Source organism: Vigna unguiculata, chromosome 4, assembly GCF_004118075.2.
Source record: "Vigna unguiculata cultivar IT97K-499-35 chromosome 4, ASM411807v1, whole genome shotgun sequence".
In the NCBI taxonomy this organism is placed as follows: Eukaryota; Viridiplantae; Streptophyta; class Magnoliopsida; order Fabales; family Fabaceae; genus Vigna; species Vigna unguiculata.
The window spans coordinates 36,766,381-36,788,805 of NC_040282.1; the positions used below are offsets into that span (position 1 = coordinate 36,766,381).

The 22,425-nt window shown below is 27.7% G+C and overlaps 1 protein-coding gene and 1 pseudogene across 1 annotated transcript; both read left to right on the plus strand.

Annotated features, from left to right (window-relative positions):
- Positions 1-8,152: 8,152 nt before the first annotated feature.
- LOC114181266 (silicon efflux transporter LSI2-like) lies at positions 8,153-19,317 on the plus strand. Its single transcript, XM_028067672.1, has 6 exons — positions 8,153-8,338; positions 10,395-10,483; positions 14,314-14,401; positions 14,480-15,757; positions 16,168-16,357; positions 18,797-19,317. Exons 4-6 carry the CDS (start codon positions 14,585-14,587, stop codon positions 19,057-19,059), a joined length of 1,626 nt encoding a protein of 541 aa, XP_027923473.1. The 5' UTR covers positions 8,153-8,338; positions 10,395-10,483; positions 14,314-14,401; positions 14,480-14,584; the 3' UTR covers positions 19,060-19,317.
- Positions 8,781-10,387, plus strand: LOC114180856 (annotated as a pseudogene).
- Positions 19,318-22,425: the final 3,108 nt, after the last annotated feature.

Genomic DNA, 22,425 nt, shown 5'->3' on the forward strand with positions numbered 1-22,425 from the left:
CTCCCAGCTTGACCTTTGGTCTGGCTCAGCTTGACTTGACCTTTGGCCCAACATGACTTGACTTTTTAGACCTGTAGACTCTTTTTTTTCTAACTAATGAACAATTCCACAACTTTAGAGAATTTAAATTTCATTCTTTCTTTAATGAATTTCAAATTTTACTATTTGAATTCTTTGATACCTTCTTAAAGTTCTTCAATTTCATTTTCCTTTTAATTCCTTCATCCAACCATGTCATTTTTCTTGAAAAATTTTCAAAGTTCAAATAAATAAATTATTCTTCTAAATTATCTCATTTAAACGCACCATAAAAGAAAGGAAGAAGGAATAGAGATGAACATTCACTCGTATTCTTATACTTATAAGATTTTAAATTTAATTACTAAACCTCAATTTATTTTTTGAAATTAGTAATTGATAAAATTTTAATGTCAATTTTCATTCTATTGTCTTGTGTGACTTTTCTTTTTCTCTTAAAATAAAAACCATTTAATTAACATTCTTTAGTAGACATGGCAATATGAATAAGAATATGAAGTGTAGAAGACTTGAAAAGACTCATCATCTCCTCTATATAAATGGTGATTGATATTATGTAATTTTCATCTATTTGTGATGGAAAAAAACTCATTAGTCTCCCCTTGTAATTCTCCATTTTAGTTAACAATTGCATTTAGTGGGCATGTCTTCTTTATAATCACTCTTTTTCACGAGCCAATGTACATAAGTCTTGGATTCACGTAACCCACTCTTGCTCATTATGTCATACAGTTCAAACATAGTTATCACTTAGCATTTCATTATCATTTTTTGAGCTTCGATAAGCTACATAAGATATTAAAGATATTAATTAAAACCTAATTTAAATAGAACCAATGGTCTTCCTTTTAACGCGTGATTTCTGACATTTTCTTATCATGGAATAATTTGATTTTAAGTAATAATTGATATGGTGTGACGCCATGCCAATTCAAGTATTGGCACTGTGTTTTTAATTATGTTGTTGGTATTACGTCTAGTATTTGGTTTTAAGTATATAAAAAAAATAAAATTAAGGGTTAATATATATACACTTGTTAAAAAATGAAATTTAATTTTAATTACATAACAAATTTGCAAACTTTATAAGGTTTATATTTATTTATATATAATAAATTGGTTTTATTTTTTTTATGTTGAATTTTCGACACATTTATCTTACCTCAAAGAATCTCGAGCGTGAAACTAATATTAATCGACGATGATGAGTAAAGAATAAAGAGAGAAAAAAAAAACTTCCTTGAATTAAACTCTAACATATTAAAAAGCAAATTTTAAGTTTAAATTTTATATATATAACGAATAACAAAAACACAATTAATTCCACAATTTACCAAATTGACAAATTTAACCGAGAGTTGATATAAAGAATTTGTTTAGCAATTTTGTTAGAAGGTAACAACTATTTATATGTAAACTAACACAGAAAATAAAGTTTCAAGATATAAAAAAAAAATAATGTAATGAAATAAATATCGGAAGCTTAAATTCATAATTCTTGTATTTGAAATGAACGTTTTAAAAATCAATTTTAGGAATGTAACCTTTTCTATTACTTTTCACTAATTAATGTATTTATTAATTCTTATGAAAGTGAATCGGGAACCTAAGTTTTTGTAATATTTATGTTTCTTATTTCGAAAACACTTTTAAATGTATGATACATATTTAATTTATGATATTCTAAAAACTATAATTATCAATAAACAAAATTCTGCACCGAAAATTAAAAAAATAATACACATAATATTCTCTGATGTTTACTATTCTGAACAACACTTAAAATTCACGTACCAAAAACACATCTACCGTTTCTCATTTAAGATTTGAACCTTTTTTCTTCTCCATAATTTTTTAAATAAGTCTCCATATTTTTCTTTCCATTTTTATGAGGATGTTGATTGATTGGAATTGTAGTTTACCAAGCAAAACAAATATATAAATCAAATACCAATAATTAAAATTCCATAAAATTAGACAAAGACTACCTCATAATTGAATTGACTAGGGTTCCATTTCATTGAATACTGTAGGAAGCTCAAAATGTATGCAGTTGAAATTTATACTATCAAACTTTGACATCACTTTTTAAACAATTTTTCTTCTCACCAAAGTGTGAACTTATTGTGTGTGGTCAAAATTTGGATGCATCTATTACTTTCATACAAATGCAGACAAAGGTACAACCTAAAAATTAATGTTCTTTGAAATAATTTTCCTCTTCAATTTTCTTTATAAGTAAAATGTAAGAATTTGTTGAAAATTCTACACAATATTAGTGAAAAATAAATAAGTAGAACAACATATAAATAAAAAGGCTTATAAACTTGATCTTGAATCTATAAGAAAATCCTTGATTAATGATTTATTTTAGTGATAAAAAAATTATAATTGACACTTGTAAGGTGAAGTTTGCACCTCGCTTATATATTGTGAATTAGTGTTATCTCTATTCGTTGTGAGACTTTCAATACTAACAATAGGTACCTAAGTTTTGACTATTAAAAAAATTTAGTTTCTAAACATATTTTTGTGTTATAAAATTGGTCATTGTTTGAGAATTTTCTTGTAGTGTTATTTTTTAACAAGTATGATATAAAATACATGAGAAATCTTAAACTTTCATTAAAATATAAATAATGTTAAAGTTTCAATTGTTAGGAATATTACGTAATTAAATTACAATAAGGACTTTTCTATTTTTATATGGACACAAGTTGGGAAGAGGAAAATATTTGCAGAATTTTCCTACCAGAAAATAAAATAGTTATTATGTCATTAACATAATTTGTTTAATGCTTAATTATTTTCACAACTTACACATTTAATATTTAATACCTGTGCATATCAGTCTACATTCACAGTTAGAAAACTGGAGTTTTCTTAATAGTTAAGAAACCGATCAATAAAAAATTATTAAAAGTAATGAAGAATGCATTTATTAGTACCATTAAGTATAACACTTCTGAAAAAAAGTTTTCTAATTTTGTTATTTAATCATTCTCCTTCATCAATTGACAAAAATGTTTTAATAAACTTATAAGGATCTTGGTGGCAAATATCCGAAAGTAGTAATTAAGAAATACTCAGTTTATTTTCTTTGATCTCACTTTATTTTTTCCAACTAACATGTATTTAACCAGAAATAAAAAGATCAAATTTCCTATTTTATAAATCAAGCAAAAATTGACAAATTTAATTTATACACCTAACAAATAATATGTTAAAAAAAATAGTACAAATATGTCTAATATTATTTCATAAACATAATTTATATGAAAACAATAACAACAATGTATTTAAACTTAAAAAGAAAAATATACTAAAAACTTAAATAAGTACATAGTGAGAATCCTAAACCTTAACCTTCAAGAAAAATATTTTTTATATTTGATGGGTTAACAAGTTAAGTGTGTTAGGTCAGGATAAGTCGATGAGTTGAATTTTTAATAGGACTTGTGCTGAACTCATTTTTATCATCTTTAAATTTATTATATTTTTAAATTAAGAATGTTAACAATGCACAACAACACTTTAAGATGTTAGATGAATTTGGTCTTGTATAAGTTTAACTAGTATTTTAGATATGATTATAATAATAGTTTTTGAAAGATTTTCTAAATAAGAAATTGCAATTAAGATGTAGGGTAAAATAAAGGGCTAAGGGACCAAGAAAATTAAGGGGTAAAGAAAATAAATGACGAAAAGATAGATGGTAAGAAAATTAAATGACAAGAAATTAGCAAAGTAAAGTAAAGAAAATTGCAAAGTGAAATATAAATTTCTGTAAAAAAATTATTATTCCCCATTTTTGTTTGTCCTTTCAATGGAAAATTAGTATAACTTTCTCACTTTATTTTATTTGAAGGTGTTATTCATGTGCTCAAATTTCTTATTGTTTAACTCGGTTTTCTTCACCCAATATTGGTTAACTTGTTTTTCTTCACTTAACTTTACTAGTTAACATATATCTTTTATAATATTTTTTCTGTCAATAACTTTCACAAGTAAAGTATACCTGGATTAGAATTCTTTTAAACTAATATTAAATTCTTTATTAAATAAATTATAGTAGGGACAAAATGTCACCCATCACTGTGTAATCTTTATACTTTTGTTGTCAAAGAAAGAAACTTATCAAAGTAAAATATAAAAAACTTATGGAATGATCAACGAGCCACCCTATCAATGCTAATTTAAGTTAATCTTCCAAAGTTAAAAATAAATAAATAAAAATGATAATTGATAATCATCCATGACTTTAAGTTTCAACTGCTTCATAAATTTGAATTTGAGTATGTTGAATAATTTGAGTATAAATTTGAATATAACATCACTTTGCATGTTTGATAAAAAAAATTAAATGAAATATAAAATTTTTAAATATTCAATATATAAAAAAGTTTAATAAAGACTTAATGAAAGATCCGGTTTATTAGAAACTTAAAACTTAATTAAGGCACAATTTATCAACAAAATATTTCTATTTCAATATTGGATAATTTATTGAAAAGATATTAATAGAGTCTAAACAAAACATAATTATGATACATACTTAAAAGCTAAATCTCATGTCTCACTTTTAGTAATTAATTAATTAATTAACAACACATTATATACAACCATACTTTACTATAAAGAGAAAATATTTAATCTGCACGACAACTTAGTCTAGAATTAACTGGGCTATGCTAATAAAAATGGTATCATCACGAAAGTAGATATTAAATTTCGTAATTTTTTTTTTTACTATTTTCTTACATTGAAGGGTCAAAGTTGATGTCACATTTCTAAGATTTTGTTGATATTAATACAAGAGGTTAAAAGAAACTAATAAGTTTTTTCACTGGCTTCTGAATTTGACGTTTTCTTTCGAATCTATTACATAGATTTAACCAACTATAATGTGACAACCATTATATGTAATTGTGATTGAGATAGGTTGACGTTGTATAGAGACTCAAGTTTTTGTCAACAAAACCTTGCCAAATGGGTTGGAAAAACTTGGAATACAAGATATCAAATTTAATTTTTGGTTTGTGTTTTAATTTCTCCACCTTATACCTACGTTCTTTCTAAGCTATTAGTGAAAGTGATTTACTTCTATTTTTTTCCCCTTAATAGAATCTCATCATAAAGCATAAATGCATAAATTTCCAAGATTTTGGAAGCCTTTAATTAAAAAAACCGTAATACAGTAAGTTTCATATGGTAACTGACTTAAGATGAATACTTATAGTGCAGTTAGAGATTGTTCTGATTTGCGTTAATATTTTTAGAGGATATCGGAATATATATATGTGAACAATTTTTAACTTTTTTAGGAGTACAAATTCTTATTTATATTGAGTTTATGAAGTCATTTATGCTTTGGAGCATGCTTGAAATGAGGACTCTTATAGGCTTTGGTTAGAAAGTGACTCTTCTTTAGTTTGTCGCGATATTTTGGATCAGCGAGTGATTTCTTAGAGTCTTGTCTTAAAGGGAGATGATGTTGGTGTTTGCATTTGTGTACCCATATTCACTTCAAAGTTTCTCATGTTTTTCGTGAAGGAAATATTATGTTGATAAGTTAGTTAATTTAGGTTTTATTAATAGAGAACAATACAAGTGGTTGAATGTTTTATCTACATGTATTTATTTAGATTTATTTTATAATAGGTATAGTTTGTCTTCATGAAATATAACTTTTATCATGAGTTTGGTATAGTTCTCATGCTTTGTATTATTTTAATTTATTTTTTATTTTCAATAAATTTTTATGTGATGACAAATTATTAATGAACTTTGAAGTCATAGTTGAAATGTCAAAGTTCACCGTGATGCTTAACATGACATTAATTATTGTGAATTTATTTTATAATATATAAGAATTTTAAATATTTTAAATTTGATTTAATTTCATTTTGAATTGTGTAATTTTTTATATATTTTGATTGGATGTTATATCTATTAAAAATTTTAATTTTTTTATTTGGATAAAAAATTTAAATTATCACTAAATGTAAATAAATTAGTTTAATATCAAATAATTAGTGATAATTCAAAAATATTTATATTGATTGTCTTTTTAAGTTGTTCTTGTTAAGTAGACTATCATCAATTATGATCAATTTTACGATGTTGTTTTGTCAACTTTTCAATCAATTCAATTAAAAAGCTTTTGAATTGACTTTGGTAAAAAAAAAATCTTAACCAATGACTTATCATTTCTCTAGTTAACATTAAGAATTTATTGACGTAGAATAGTATTAATATGAATGACAAAAAAAAAATCATTACAAACAACAACAACAACACAAAATCAAGATATATTTTAATTAAAAATTTAGTTCACATTAGTAAAAAAGGAAAAAAGTGGTCTACTTGAAATTGATGAAGAAAGCCAAGAACAACAATTTAAATAAAAAAAAATAACTCTTATCATCATTAATAAAATCATCAATAAAATTATTCATTCCAACCATATAGAGATAATATGAAGAGAAAACACATAAAATTAAAATTACGGACAAGTTCAAATTCTTATTCTTTGAATTAAAACTCAAAATTTAATATTTTTAATAAGTTTAATTACTTTTATGAAATTATAAATTTCCAATATTTTTTTTAAATTCTTTATCCAAAATTTTAAAAAATATATACAAATTTATCTCAGAGTAAATATTTTAGAATTAATAATCCTTGTACGTTACAACTAATATTAATGACAGGAACTTTAATGGCAAAACAATTGCGATTTCTTGTACCTTTTAAACTAAGAAGCATTCAGACCCAATTAATTAATTACTCTTTGAACTTTGAAAGTTTCTTCTTCTTTTTTTTCAAATTTTCTTTTGTTTACAGCAATTATATTTCTGAACAAAATGTTGGAAGAAGTCAATTTCTTTGGAAGAAAAAAGTTTCTAAAGTTTTACAAACTCTTCTAACAAAACCTTTGTTTATTTTAAGCTATCCACTTCACTTCTCAGAAACAAAATCACGACAATGAAATTTTCAACTGTTATGTATATTTGTTTTCTGTAAAAATAAACATATCCACAACTTTTTTATGTTATTTTATCACAAACATCGTATATTATCTAAATATCCATGTTTAAGATCATAGTTTTTAGTTTTTATTTTAATGAAACAGAATCATTGAGTTTTTTATTATGAAAAAGTAAAATTGTTTCAATCATACTCAACAAATGTAGAATTTGTTCCTTTCAAGAATGGGAGTGACGTATTCCAACCAACAGATCAGAATAATATACTCATTTGCTATTTTTATGGGACATGAACTCATATTATATACTTTATTGTTTTCTATACAAGGCAAGTATTCCAGTATAAATTAATATTCTTATTAAAAGAATATGATTTAGAATTGTTTGCATTGATTCTTGTATCTTAGTCCCATGTTAACACCGCTGTCTACAAAATAAGAATCCATATAAAATATACAATTGTTTAAATTTGTACTCATTTAAGTTGGAAAGAGAAAATTCTCAGATCAATAATTTTATAACTTTATTTTCACAAAAAAACATATAAAGTTATTTGACTTTCTATTATGTTACTTTTATTATATCATATATCATATATCTTATATTTTTCATACACATCTTTAATAATTCTGAAAAATCATATTATTTTATACTGTAATTATATGATTTTTAATATTTTATATTGTAATATGATTTTTAAAATTTCATAAGTCCACGTTTCGTATCAAATTTTCAAAATTAAAATATGAACTTAAACGAATATTTAATGTAACACTGTAACAAAAGTATAACAATAAAGAATTAATATAAATTTTAATATCATATTAAAAAATAAATTATTTAGTGATTCGATAATAAAATAAACTTATATACCATATGAAAAAAATGTTCATAAAATTATTTGCGTATACTGATATTTACTATTAAATAATGTAAATTGTTGTTATATGTTGTGTACTTAATATCATTGGTATAAAACAGAAATTTTATTGTATTAAACAATTTTTAACCACGTCATAAGTTTTAATTGAACATTAGTAACTATGCATGACTCATTGATCAATTGAAGTACACATGTCTTCTTTATATATAGCCACTACTTCTAATATTTAGAGGCCATTCTCTTCATCTCTTCTTCGTGATTCTCTTTCTCTCTTCTTGTTTCCCGGCGAGGCCACGGTTCATTGTTCAGCTCATTTTTCCGTTCTCTTTTTTCTCTTCTAGCACCGTTTTCCGGCGAAGTCGCCGGCCAGTCACAGTCATTTCTGCCGAGCAATCTCTCCTAACGGTGTCGTTCTGTCCTCCCTAAGGTTCTCTCCTCACTTTATATCCATCGTTTACTTCCCTTTTTTCCTCTCATATATGTCTGAGATTTGAAATTGTACTGAGATATTTGTTAAAATTTATTTTCCACTTCTCTTCCTATTTCTTGATTTTAATCTTTACGGTGAGTAGCATATATTACAGTTTTAATCAATTTGATTATTTTGATTGTGAACAGTGATTGTGCTTTGCATTTCGGGTTTCGTCATTGGTTTGGCGTTTACACGCACATACACGCACATATATTCTGATTTGGTTGTTACGAATATGCTTGTTTCGATTTTTTGCCCGAAACATTGTTTGTCTAGACGTAGTAGTATCCATTTCTGATACCTTTCTTGAGTTGGTAGGGAAGTTGAGAATATAGATGAATGAAGAAATATAAGAATGTTAGGCTCATCGAGTTGAAGTGATTCTTGAAAATGAGTAATGAGTATTTCTACCGTAATTTTGCGTTGGAGTGATTTAATGAGTAATGAGTAGGTTATTTATTTGTCTGAAAGTAGCTAATGAAATTATCTTAATACAGCACAAATCCACGGCTTCTTAACAAGATTCTTTAAGAGAAATTGAATTTAAATAGAATATCAACGAATGAGTTAAGTATCTCCTACTTAACTAGCTTCAGACTCCTAAATATTATAAACAAAACCCAAATTAGTTTCTAGGTTCTCTGATTGTGCAATAGGTTGGCACTGCAGCCCTTAAGTTTGGGGTGGCTGAACCTACCGCTGCTACTATTGCCAATGCTGCTGCTAAGTTAAGTGCATTCTTGGCAGCTCAACTTGCTTGGACCCCAGTTGGTGTTGTGAGTCAGCGCTTGATGGTTCAAGGTGTGTTTAAGTTATTTCATCACCTCGAAATGTATGTGGGATTGATGCCGTCCACAAAATGATCAAGAATTATGGTGGTAGGAGTTGTATAGGAGTTTTGGGATATCAACTTTGACAAATGCATCTTCCAATGCTGTGAATTGAGGCGAGAAAGGTGGTAATGAGAGTGAATTGGGGCCAGATTCTAAGACAATGATGGCAGTTCAGGGAGTAAGTGCAGCAGTGGCTAGCGCATGTCTGCTTTGAATACTATGCCACTGGACACCATGAAGACAAGGATGCAAGTGTTGGATGGAGATGAGAATGGCCGCCATGGACCTAATGTTGTGCAGACAATGATGAATTTGGTTAGGGAGGGTGCTTGGATGGCATGTTATAGAGGGTTGGGACCTAGGCGGGCTTCAATGTCAATGTTTTTGACAAGCATGATCACTATTTATGAATTCCTTAAACAACTTTCCATGAGAAGGAATGTCCAGGAAGACCATTATCTTTTGTCCTTGTCCATACTTGTATCCGTGTGAGGCAAATGTTAGTCATTGGCAAGTGTGCTTTAAATTCAGAAAATTTCATTAAATTGAACAGGGCATAGTGTTTCCCTTAAATTTTTTTCTAACAGAAGAATCACTTCCGATTTTGAAGAGTGCGTGCACCGGAGATGATGTTGCCGTTGAACTACACAATATCTGTTACCACTTGTATAGAAATTAGGCTATATAGGTTCCACTCCTTTATTATTGTACCCTTGAATAGCAAAGATCCTTAGCAGACCTAGTACAATGCAATGCACTGATGCAGGTTTAGCTAGTAGAGAAGTACGTATAAACTTTAGGCACATTAAAACACAATGCCAGCCTATTATGTTCTATAATTGTTGTGAAAATTCTAAATTAAAAACTGTTAATACTAATAATGTAGTTATTAAAAAAAAAAAGCTTATATAAAGTTGTGTTCAAACCAAATTTGATTTTAAAAGCATATACACGGTAGTCTTTCCAATATTAGCAAACATTTCAATTATAATTCCTCCTTTGTTTTATTAAAATTATGTTTGCTTTCTGGCTTCTTTTACATTTCCTGGGGGATGACTCCTTGATCAGTGTAAAATTATTGTAAGTCATCCTATTGTGTTTCCATGTATCTACTGTCTAAAATACATACTATACCCCCCTGCAGCAATTTTATTAATTTTACTATCTTCTTTGTGTAGCATATCCTGCAACACACCCTTCATCATGCAAATAAGCAATGTTTTGAAGCAAATACTGGAGGTGTTTTGAGAGGAATCATAATAGGGAAGTAAGGTTGCTTTCCTTGGTCTATTTTCTACTGTGGTGGTTACTACAGTTACTTGAGTTTGAAGTATTATGTGCATGTTTTATGGACTTGGAAAAATTATGTGATTGGTATTTTATTATATGGACTTGCAGTATTGTGCTCTATTGTCCTTGGTAGTCTATTAAAAAAAATACAATGTAATAATAACTACTCTTGTGAGCTTATTCAGTGGTTGAATAATGTCACATACTTTAATAATGTTTTATATAACTTAAACAACTTTTCTAATTTTATTATTGTTATTGCACTTTTGCTTTTTCTGCATAATCCTGTATGAGAGATGTGAGGCGTGAGAATGTGGCAGTAGAATTTATATAATGTTGCTTGATCTTTTCTATTTTACTGACAACAAAACTATATATATATATATATATATATATATATATATATATATATATATATATATATATATATAAAGAATACTAGGTGTGCTCGAATCCATATATAAAGCAATCAAATCTGTAAAAAAATGTGTAAAAGAAGGTTAATATATATATATATATATATATATATATATATATATATATATATATTTATATTATTAAAAGTATAAATAATTATTAACCATCCAAAATACCTATTAGTACATTAAAACTATTGAAGCACACCTTAGGCTTTCAAACCCACATATCAATCACAAAACAAAAGAATTAAGGTCCACCCTTTCTCCTACAGCATGCTTAAAGATCACAGGTTCCCACATCATGTTCCATTGATTGTATTATTTTATTCACAGTCTTGTTGATAATCATTTGATTGTAGCTCCCAAACTGTTCGTTTCCTTTCACATTTGCTTATTTTCACAACATTTACAATCCATCCCCAAGTGGTATTCCATCACTTCTCCAACAAGGTCTTGTAGCATCATTGTCAGCATAGAGATGTGTTTAAATCCCTTGCAACTATTTCTTTTGGCACACTGCCTGACTGCTTCCTGCAATTCCATGCAGAGTATTGGAAGTGGTCCTGACTCTTTGTATGGTAGTTTTCTGGTTAACCAGTCTCGCCCAAACTTTTATCAATCTTGTTATTCTTATCTCTATCTTAGAGTGCCTCCACTGAAAACTTCTGATACCACCACTAGGCAGAAGCTTTTCTGTATCATTTCCAAGCCATGTCTGATCTGCAAGCATCAACAGAGCATTTTCTAGACTCCAGAGAGTCTGAATATTGTTTTGCATAGTTTCACCGGCAGCCAGTCAAAGGGCATGCTTGAGAACTTCAGGGATAACAAAAAAAAAGAAGAGAGTTGTAGTGCTTGTAGTAAACAGATAAAAACATAGCTGTCTCTTAAACAGTCACACTGTTTACCATAGCTTATAGGTTCCACTTAGCGATTGTGCCTTAATACAGACCACTTAGAGGGCCATTTACACTCTAGTTATAATTTGAGCAACTCCTTCAAATACAGACCATAGAGCTTCTATTTAACATAGGTCTCTTTAAGAATATTGAAATCTCTGTATGGCTTATAAATTCTTTATCCCCTCCTAAACCATTGGGTCAAAACTTGCCAAGAATAACCCACTATTTCTACCTTCTCAGATCAGAATTCAATTCTGCACCCTGAACGCTTGTTACTCCTAAAACCATCTCCTAGAATACGAACTCCTTCATATACGATCTTGTTTAGTTCTTAGAACCATTTTTAGTTGCTACATTTTCCCTTACTCCCCCTTCTGCGTCAGATGTGAGGCTTTCTTCCTATTTATGTTACTTTGACTATAACAGCCTCAAGTCCTCTAGCACAAGGCTCACTTAAAATACATTACATTCTTTCTGACTTCATAAAAAAATTCATGGTTTTTTATCCAGCTACACTAATGTTTCTATTATGTTTATCTCAGTTACCTTAACCAGATCCAAGAATAAGTAAGAGGCAGAGGAAAACCCTGTCACTTTTTGACAACACCTTATGTCATAAGATGTTGTTGGTTTCTTGTGCCTCCCATGTTCTGTTTTCTTGTGTTTTCCTTATGTCCCTTTTCTTTTCGAGTAAGTCAAATTATCTTGTTTGACATTTTCGAGTATGTTTTATTTAGAAATTGAGATAAAGATTTCAAAGATCAAATAAACATATAAGAAAGTAGATCAAATTGAATAATAAATATTTACTATTCTGATCAATATGGTCATGAGTTTCTATGGGATATGATTTAGGGAATTAGTTTTATTTTATATATATATATATATATATATATATATATATATATATATAATTTTTATATGTTATGGTAGATGTATTAGTTCTTACAAAGTATGACCATTGCTTTTTATATAACATGATTACGGAACTAATTCTTATATAATATAGTAATAAAATTAATTTTGATATAGTTGGTCACTAGATTAAATTTATATAATGATAAATAAATTAGTTTTTATATCAAAATCTGAATTTTTTAGTAGCATGAATTATCAAAGTTTTAATTATATTTATTAAGATTAGATTTTAAATTACCCTTTAATTGAGCCACTGAGTAATTTTATTATTTGAGAGAGCAATAATTTAGTTTCTAAAAACAAATTTTGTTGAAGTGGAGAATATAATTGTTTCGAACAAAAGTTGAAAAATGTCGTTCATAAATTGTAAGATCTCGAAATTGCACCTTTTATCTGGTTGTAATTTCCACGTCATTTTGAAAGCTACGTAGAAATAACGATGCTTTGATTTTCGTCTCATTTCGTCCCATAGTTCAAATATAGTTATCATCACTAAATTTAAACGATTTGTGCGTTCCCCCATATTGCATTGTCATATTATAAAGCTTTCTTAAAATATATAAGATGCATTCCAAAATGGTGGTGAATTATTTTTCTTAAACAAAAATAAATCTGGTAATAACGAATCTGAAATAGTTTTTAACTCATTTAAAATAAATTTTTACATTCACAAAAAATTATGAATTTGATTTTGAGTTTTAAAACACTTTTACTATTTTTTACCATGACTTCCTCTTTTATCTCCATCATCGTTACAAATCAAATGTCATAATATACTACTTTTATTATTGTATTTTGTCAAATTCTCACTATCTTGTTAGTATAATATCAAAATTATTATTATGTAGGTTAGTCTATCCATATACCTTCAAATTAAAATTAATTTTTTATAAATTTAAAACTGAAAACCATCATAAAATAAAATCTAATTTACAAAGCTAGATGTAGTTTTTTAAATTTGTTTAACTTAATTTTAAATATTTTAATATATCTAGTAATTCAAGATAATTATACAATGTTAAATGTTAGTGAAATGCTTTAAGATTTTGTCCCTTAATCAAATGGTCCGAATTCGAATTCTAATAATATTACTTTATATAATAAATTATATTGATTAATTAAATTTATAATTAATATTGTATTTAATTTACAAATTATCTTTAGATTAAGTAATGTAGAGTGACGTTATGCCAATATAAATACGTCAGAATATGTATTTTTTATTACAAAGTACTACATTCAATATTTATTAATTTTCGGGTATCAATTTTATTTTTTAGAGGAAAAAACTGACAAAGTTTTTACGTTGCCTAAACATTTGAGTCAATGAAGTTATAACTAACTTTTTTATTCTTTATGGTTACGTAAATGTTTGTGCGTGTTTATATAAAGTTGAGAAAGGGTCACTTTCTTCCATGTGATTACGAGTTGTCCTGAGAACACTTATCATGTCGCAATTCCTATATACCATTTTTCTAACTGAATAAGATATTTTCTTATTTTTCAATTTCAATTTGAAAAAAAAAAAACAAACTTTAGTGTTTTAAAGTTGATAGCTTTTCATGCAGATGGCATGAATTCCTATTCAAAGACAGCAAATTGGTGAAAGCTCGTATACGTTAAATCACTGGGCGTGATAGATTGTGGCTTTCCAAGGTAAGTGAATTGAATATGTGTAGTGTCGTTTTTTCTTATCTTTCGTAATGGTTTTCATGATGCACTTTTTATGTTCAGGAAACTTTATTCTACAAAACTCAATTCTATCATGAAGCTAGAATAACGGTTAGAGGTGACACTTTGAGTCTTTGATCAAAATTAGGTTCTTCAAGAGTTACAATAATGGCATTGGCATCTATTCCAAAACTAGTGCTTGGATCTGTTGCCTTTGCAATCTTCTGGATGCTAGCAGTTTTTCCTGCTGTGCCATTCCTTCCCATAGGAAGAACTGCAGGGTCGTTGTTAGGTGCAATGCTGATGGTCATATTCCAAGTTATTAGTCCAGATCAAGCATACGAAGCAATTGATCTTCCAATTCTAGGTCTTCTTTTTGGCACAATGGTAGTCAGTGTTTACTTGGAAAGAGCTGACATGTTCAAATACATAGGAAAATTGCTTTCTTGGAAAAGCAGAGGAGCAAAGGACTTACTCTTCAGAATCTGTGTGATTTCTGCTGTTTCAAGTGCTCTTTTCACCAACGACACTGCTTGTGTTGTTCTCACAGAATTCATATTGAAAATCGCAAAGCAACACAACCTCCCACCACACCCTTTGTTGCTTGCACTTGCCACAAGTGCTAACATTGGCTCTGCAGCAACTCCAATTGGGAACCCTCAAAATCTTGTCATAGCAGTTCAAGGTAAAATTTCATTTGGGCAGTTTCTGATTGGTGTTCTTCCAGCTATGCTTGTAGGGGTTGTAGTGAATGCTTTGATTCTCATGGTCATGTATTGGAGGGTGTTGTCTATTCAAAAGGATGAAGAGGATCCACTAGCAAGTCATGCAGCAGAGGAAGAGGTTAATTCTCATCACTTTTCCCCTGCCACAATGTCTCATTTTAGCTCACTCAATTCTGAACAGTGGAATACACACATGGAAAATTTCAATCTTCCAAGTTCCCCTCACGTTCAGACTCTGAGAAACCGATCGGTAGTGGGTGATGGTGAAATCGACAGGGTTCTCAGTAACACGTTGGATTCCACGAGAAACTCAAATGCATCAAAGGAGGAGACAAATGGTATGAGTTATGAGACACGTGAGGAAACTACTAGTCCTTCAAAAACTGATGTGAAAGTGGTTAAACCAGTTGTGGAAACTGTCTTGAACACTTTAGAAGTGAAGGATCGTTTGAGTGTAAGATGGAGATACATACTATGGAAGTTGTGTGTTTACATAATCACATTGGGAATGCTGGTTGCTATGCTTCTTGGTTTGAATATGTCATGGAGTGCTATTTCAGCTGCTCTAGCTTTGGTTGTTCTTGATTTCCAAGATGCTAGACCATCCTTAGAAAAGGTAAGATTTTTATTTTTATTCTTATTTCAAATTTTGATTCTATTAGGTTCACATACTTAATGCATGGATCGAATTCTTTTGTTATTTGACGTGACAAATGTTGAATCACACTGACCTTTTAAAATGTTGTCAAGAGGGAAATTTATGGACTGATCCAACTTGAGTTGTCGTTTGTCACGTAAAAAAAAAACAGTTAATGTTATTGAGTGAAAAGGATCGCGTCTATATCTTAAGTACAGGGATCTAGCCTAATTAAAGTGTTTAAGATAGTGATGAAAATCAAAATCGTGTTACAGTGTAGGGAAAAAAAAATAGTTAACCCTATTTTTTTCTCTTAAAACACGATCAACAAGTAAAAATTGTTATTTTGGTGCAAATTTAACTTTGGACAATGTTTTTTGTTGGAACAGGTTTCTTATTCATTGTTGATATTCTTTTGTGGAATGTTCATAACAGTAGATGGTTTCAATAAAACTGGAATTCCAGGTGCTCTTTGGGAGGTCATGGAACCTTATTCTCGAGTTGATCGTGCTAGTGGAGTAGCAATACTTGCTCTGGTTATACTCATCTTATCAAATGTGGCTTCTAATGTTCCAACTGGTATGTCTCATGTTACTCAAATATTCAATTTACTTTTTTAGTTTTTTCAGTTATTTTTTCTTCTAACTTTTTTGTTCTTATGTGACATGGTTTTTTAATGTTGAATATGCATTGTCATGGTAAAGGAACTTGATTTGTAATGTTTTCTTTTTCCATGTTCACTCATTGGTAGTTAAAATGCTCTTTTTAAAAAAAGTTTTATCACTATCTAAATGAAAACTTGTGAATGACTAATTAACAACAATCTTTAATAGCATTGAAAGTCTTCATTACGGCAACCAATTAATGAATAAATTAAATGTTCATCAAAGTACTAAAACTCTACAAATAAGGATAATATCATTTTTGGGACCTTTGTTTTATTAGTTAACAAAAGAACATTATAAAAGAGAATGGTTTTTGAAATTACTCATTTTGTATGCATAAAACTTCATTTTGTATGCATAAAACTACATTTATATATCCTAATAGTTTAATTTCAGTTAGTTTGGAGTTTAAATAATTTTACATTGCTAAAGAAAGTGCCAGATGTCACAAATTTCTCTTTGTGATTATTCTTTGTTTTCTTTTAGAACATATATATTACAATAAATTTTGTTTAATATCATAAAATGAAATTCTAAAGTTAATTTGTTAACTTTTTATTTTCAAAAATATCAAATTATTCTGTCAAAGTTGAGAAGGGCTGCTTGGAATTTTGCAACAATGATGGTCCACATCGAGACCAAAAAGTTATCTTTGAATTTTCATATGTGAAAAAAAAAAGATTTTATGTTAATTAACAACTTAGCTTTCCAATTTATTAATATTATGAACATGATAGATTTATTTAAACAGAATATAACTGTATTATTAATTTATTTATTTACCAATTCCCTAATATAACTTTATTAAATGTAGATGCATTTATTCGTTAATAAACTAAATATACAATGTCCTTATTTTGTGATGAAGTGCATTTTAATTTATGACCGTATACAGTTCTCAATAGTATTATCCTCTTTTATAACTTTATTAAATAATATTACAACTCTGTTTTCGTTACCAACGATGTTTTAAAAATAGTTCTGTTTTTGTGATTTTAATACTTATAATTAATTAAGTTATATTAAATGATAATATTAATATTAATAAATTAAATTAAATCACGGAGTAAATGAACTTCTTCTTTTTCATGGGTATAAAAGACTTTTCTTTTAAGTGATTGGCTTTTAACTTACATTTTTTTAAAAGAAAATTACTTTAAAAAAATTAAACATTGGGTTAATCTTGTTTATGAAGTTTTTTGTAGATATTTTAATCTTATATATTTTCTATCATATTTGTTGGGTATTGTATCTTCTATTTTCGTATAATAGTTTTTCATTAATTAAATTTTGAAATTTGAGTTCCACTTTACTATTTAGTTTCATTATTGACATGTTTCACTAATGAAAAGAACTGGAAAAGGGGTGTAAACCCTAGTTAATAATTCAACGTAACACGGACAATGAACCGAAATATTATAAACGAAAGTCATTTTCAGTTTTCAATATAATAATTTATAAATAAAGTTTATATATTTTATAAGAAATAAACAATGGAAATAATCCTCAAAATTTAAGTTATTGTCTTTTGTAAAAGGAACCTTCAAATACATGTTTTCTATAATATTGTAGTTTTGAATAGTCTTTAAACTTTTAATTTAGAACTTGGAATGTTTCATACCATGAATAAATGTGTTAAGCTTGTACTTCTCTTTATAATTTTCATTTTTCAAGACATTCATAGCACATAATGTCATTGTAACAATAAGTATATAAATGAGATATAGTACATGAAGTTTATATGGAAATTGGAATACTTTTGAAAATTTCAAAAGCTTATTAAATCTTTCATAAACTTTTTTATCAGAAAAGATTCAAATTGACCATTTCTAAAATAAGTTGTTTATAGGGTTAAATATGTTTTTAGTTCCTCAACTTTCAGTGAAAATTGGAATTAGTCCATCTTCGAAACTTTGCTCCAATTTAGTCCCTCAAATTCAAAATTGCATGGATTTAGTCCTTTTAACCAAATTTTGTTAAGTTTATTTAATGTTTCAGATGCGTTTCATTCTAGTTTATTTGCTAATATTGAAGCAAAAATGTGTCAAACGGTGTAAACATTTCAAATGCTATCATGAAATGCTTTTGAAATCTTAAATAAACTGAACAAAATTTTCTTGAAAGGACTAAATTCACGCGGTTCTGAAGTTGGGGGACTAAATTGGACCAATATTTTGATGAGGAACTAATTCTAATTTTCATTGAAAGTTGATGGACCAAAAACATATTTAACCCTTGTTTATATAATAGATCGGATATCATTTTCAACATAAAACCTTAAAACTTCTTGTTTATGGATCTTATTTTTTGACGAGACATGAAACACCGGATGAAGATGTTACATTTTTTGTAGTTCTATTGCTTGGAGGACCAGTTGCAGCCTCAGCTGCTGCAATCTCGCAAGAAAGTGAAAAGAAAGCATGGCTGATACTGGCTTGGGCAAGCACAGTTGCAGGAAACTTGTCACTTTTAGGATCAGCTGCAAACTTAATAGTGTGTGAACAGGCTCGTCGTGCTCCTAACATTGCATACACTTTAACTTTTTGGAACCATCTCAAATTTGGTCTTCCTTCAACCCTCATAATCACTGCTATTGGTTTGACACTCATAAGATGATTATACTAATAATTTCATTCAACACAAATACTTATAGTAGAATAAGCTTATTGCAGTGTGGTTTAGGGTTTCTGCAAAATTATATGTAACAATAATCAATTTTCTGTCTTCTTATCATTTATGTTACTTACAAATAGAATCACTGATTGTTCCAAAAGTTGGTTTATGTTTCAACCTTGAAACAAAAGACTAATCTGAGACATGTTTCTTCATATAAGGAAATGTTAATTGTGACTCATATAACACATGTTTTTGTGAGTCTTCTATCATCCTATTAGAAATTTGTTAAATTGATCATAAATGTTGGTCTTATTTGAGATCTTATTTATTCAATGATATAAGAATATTAGTAGCGATGACTAACATGATCTTTATTTGAATATAAGAACTTTGAAAGCCTAATAAACTATTAAACTCCAAAAAGAAAATGTACCAAGCATGTAAATGAATTTTCATAACTTTTCATTTTATAATGGTAACCATTTAAGCAATTTTAAAAGCTATCATATGAAAAAGAAGAAGGAACTACTAAAATTATTTAATATATATATATATATATATATATATATATATATATATATATATATATATATATATATATATATATATATATATATATATATATATATATATATATATATGAGATTATATTTCTATTTTTTCAAAGATTAAGTATGATATAATTATCTCTTAAATAATAATGAAAAATAAAGACTATATTAGATTTGGAAAAGGACGTGACAACGATTATGGAGACAATGGCGTAATGGTGGTGGTCCAAGGTAACAACATGTGACATTGTGCAAGGAGAAAGATTTCACTATCTAGAATGTATTTTTGGATTTGAAAATATATTTTAGATGGCACAATTTAGATTGTATTACTTTTTAAATATATTTTGGATTTTACAATCAAAAATAATCAGAGGCTAAACACTTTTTTGTAGTCAAAATCTTGATAACTAATGTTAGAGATCAATTTATCAACTATTTTTTTATTCATAATAGAAAGTATTGTAGATACTAATTCTTAGTTTATAAATTAATTTCTAAATTGATCACTCTAACTATTTATTTTTTGTTTCTAAAATTGGTTGTGTTTTAGGCATTCTCTCATAGTTAAACTTTTAAATTTGAAAACATTGTTGGTTGTATAATCTAAAATATATTTTTTTTTAGAATAAATTCTAGATTGTATAATCTGAAAATTTTCCAAATTTCACAATGTATTTTTAATTTTAAATCGGAAAATAATCTAGGTTTTTATTATTTTTTTCTTTAAAGGTAAATGATAATTTTATCACATCTATAGGGGTGCAGGAAGAAACATATGGAGATGCAGGAAGAGTTGGCCCATAAATATTCTTACTAGAAGCCCCTTGGCGCAGGGAGAAATGTTTGTCTTGGACCTTCACTTTTTCTTAGACTTGTTTTAGTGAAATTTTTCAATGTAGAAGAATTTAAATGTAAATATATATTTTTTATTTGGTTGAGTAGATTTTGTAAATAATAGTAATATGAAAAAGCAGTTTTTTATTTTCCTGCAAACCAAATACACTTAGGACAGTGTAGTCGATAAACTTTTAGGTCAATTGTTTTTCTTAAATAATTATAGTTTAAAAAAATGGAAAGTAATTTATTCTAAAGTTTATGCCAATTTATTAAATCTAAAAAGTTAAATTAATTTTATTACGATGACGTAATCTTTCAAAAAATGCATTTTACTTTTAGAAGTTTTAGATTTATATCACAAAATTCAAAATCAATTCAATTATATCACAAAATTTTTCTTATAAACAAATTTTATCCTTTAGATCTTAGAAAAAAAAATATTAGTTTGAAATTTCAACTTTATTAGTGTTCTTAACCATCAAGATTTGAAGAATTTATCAACTATGAACTATGTTAATATTTGGTAAAAATTGGGAAGTCAAGTATATTCTACTTTACTATTACAAAAAAAAAAATATCATTCTATATAATGTAAATTATTAAAACAAGATTACAAAATAAGATAGAAAATGAATTTCTTGTGCATATAAAAGAAGTAACTGAAAATTTTTATTCTAATTCACATTTAGGGCACACCGTGGGACCCTTCAAACTCAATGTTCTCAATGTCACTGTGAATAACAAACTCGTTGCAATGGTAAATATTGGTCAATAATTTTGAAGAGTCAAAATAATATACTCAAAAATTTTACACATCAATAATTGAATCAGAATTAAACTTTTCAGTTATTCCTTTTTCAATATAAATAACCATACTACCGGCAAGAAATTCATTTTTCATTTATTCTGCAATCTTATTTTGATAATCTTTATCGTAGGTAATGATACATAAAGAGATAAAATAAGATGAATTAGACGATCAATCAAGTAAAATGTCTTTGATTTTTTTGTTCTCACCAAAGATTGACATAATTCAATAATGATTGACAAATTCTTCAAATTTGGATGGTTAGGAACATCAACAATGAAATCTGTAGTTAAAATTATAAACTAATAATCTTTTTATCAACATACCTTTTTTTTAAGTTTAAGACTAAACAAATAATTTATCATAATCTAATAAAAATTGAGATGTAATTACTAAAAAAATATATATAATAATCAAGTCACAATTAAAAGCCGGTTATGGAAAAACACACTACATTATTTTTTTTTCTTCCATATTATCATGCTAACTATTAAACAAATATTTAAGTATAAAGTGAGATAAGAGATATTTATCTTTTTTTTTCCAAGGATGGAAAACGCAGAATATGATCCTATTATTGATTCTGACAATCAATCATAAACAATATCTCATACCCATACTAATAATCATGTTGTAAATAGTAAACGGAAGCGTACCTGAATTGGCCATAACGATAATATTAGAGCACTCCTATATGCACAGTGATCTTCCTCCTGTAGAGCACCTTTATTTCCCTTTGGTTTGATCTTCCTCCTGTAGAGAACCTTTATTTCCCTTTGGTTTTCTCTCTTGATGGGGATAGGGAGAAAGGAACAGGAAGAGTGCATTATGACTCTCTGTGTGTGCTCTCAGAAGGGGATCACGACCATTTACAAACTAAATTACTTAAGTTTTAGTATTTCTAATTTGGCCCCTCATCAAATTAGAAATTACTAACTGGTCTCTACACAATATTTATTTTCATGACATATGCCTTTAACCAAATCTTTAAATTAGTCAGATCACTTTATTATTTGGCTTTATAAATAATGGTCCTAACACATTTAATTATGTATCATATATATGCATGACCCAAAATTGCTAACAATCTTCCACTGGTCACAAATATATATGTCTTTACAACCTTACAAATGTGTTAGACTTTATGAGCTCAAAATTGCCATTATA

What these genes read in the sequence shown, in the direction of transcription:
- LOC114181266 (XM_028067672.1), top strand. Translation starts at nt 14,585, where the DNA reads ATGGCATTGGCATCTATTCCAAAACTAGTGCTTGGATCTGTTGCCTTT. An exon ending in CTAGACCATCCTTAGAAAAG is followed by an intron (nt 15,758 to 16,167) that starts GTAAGATTTTTA and finishes TTGTTGGAACAG; the next exon opens with GTTTCTTATTCATTGTTGAT. An exon ending in GGCTTCTAATGTTCCAACTG is followed by an intron (nt 16,358 to 18,796) that starts GTATGTCTCATG and finishes CATTTTTTGTAG; the next exon opens with TTCTATTGCTTGGAGGACCA.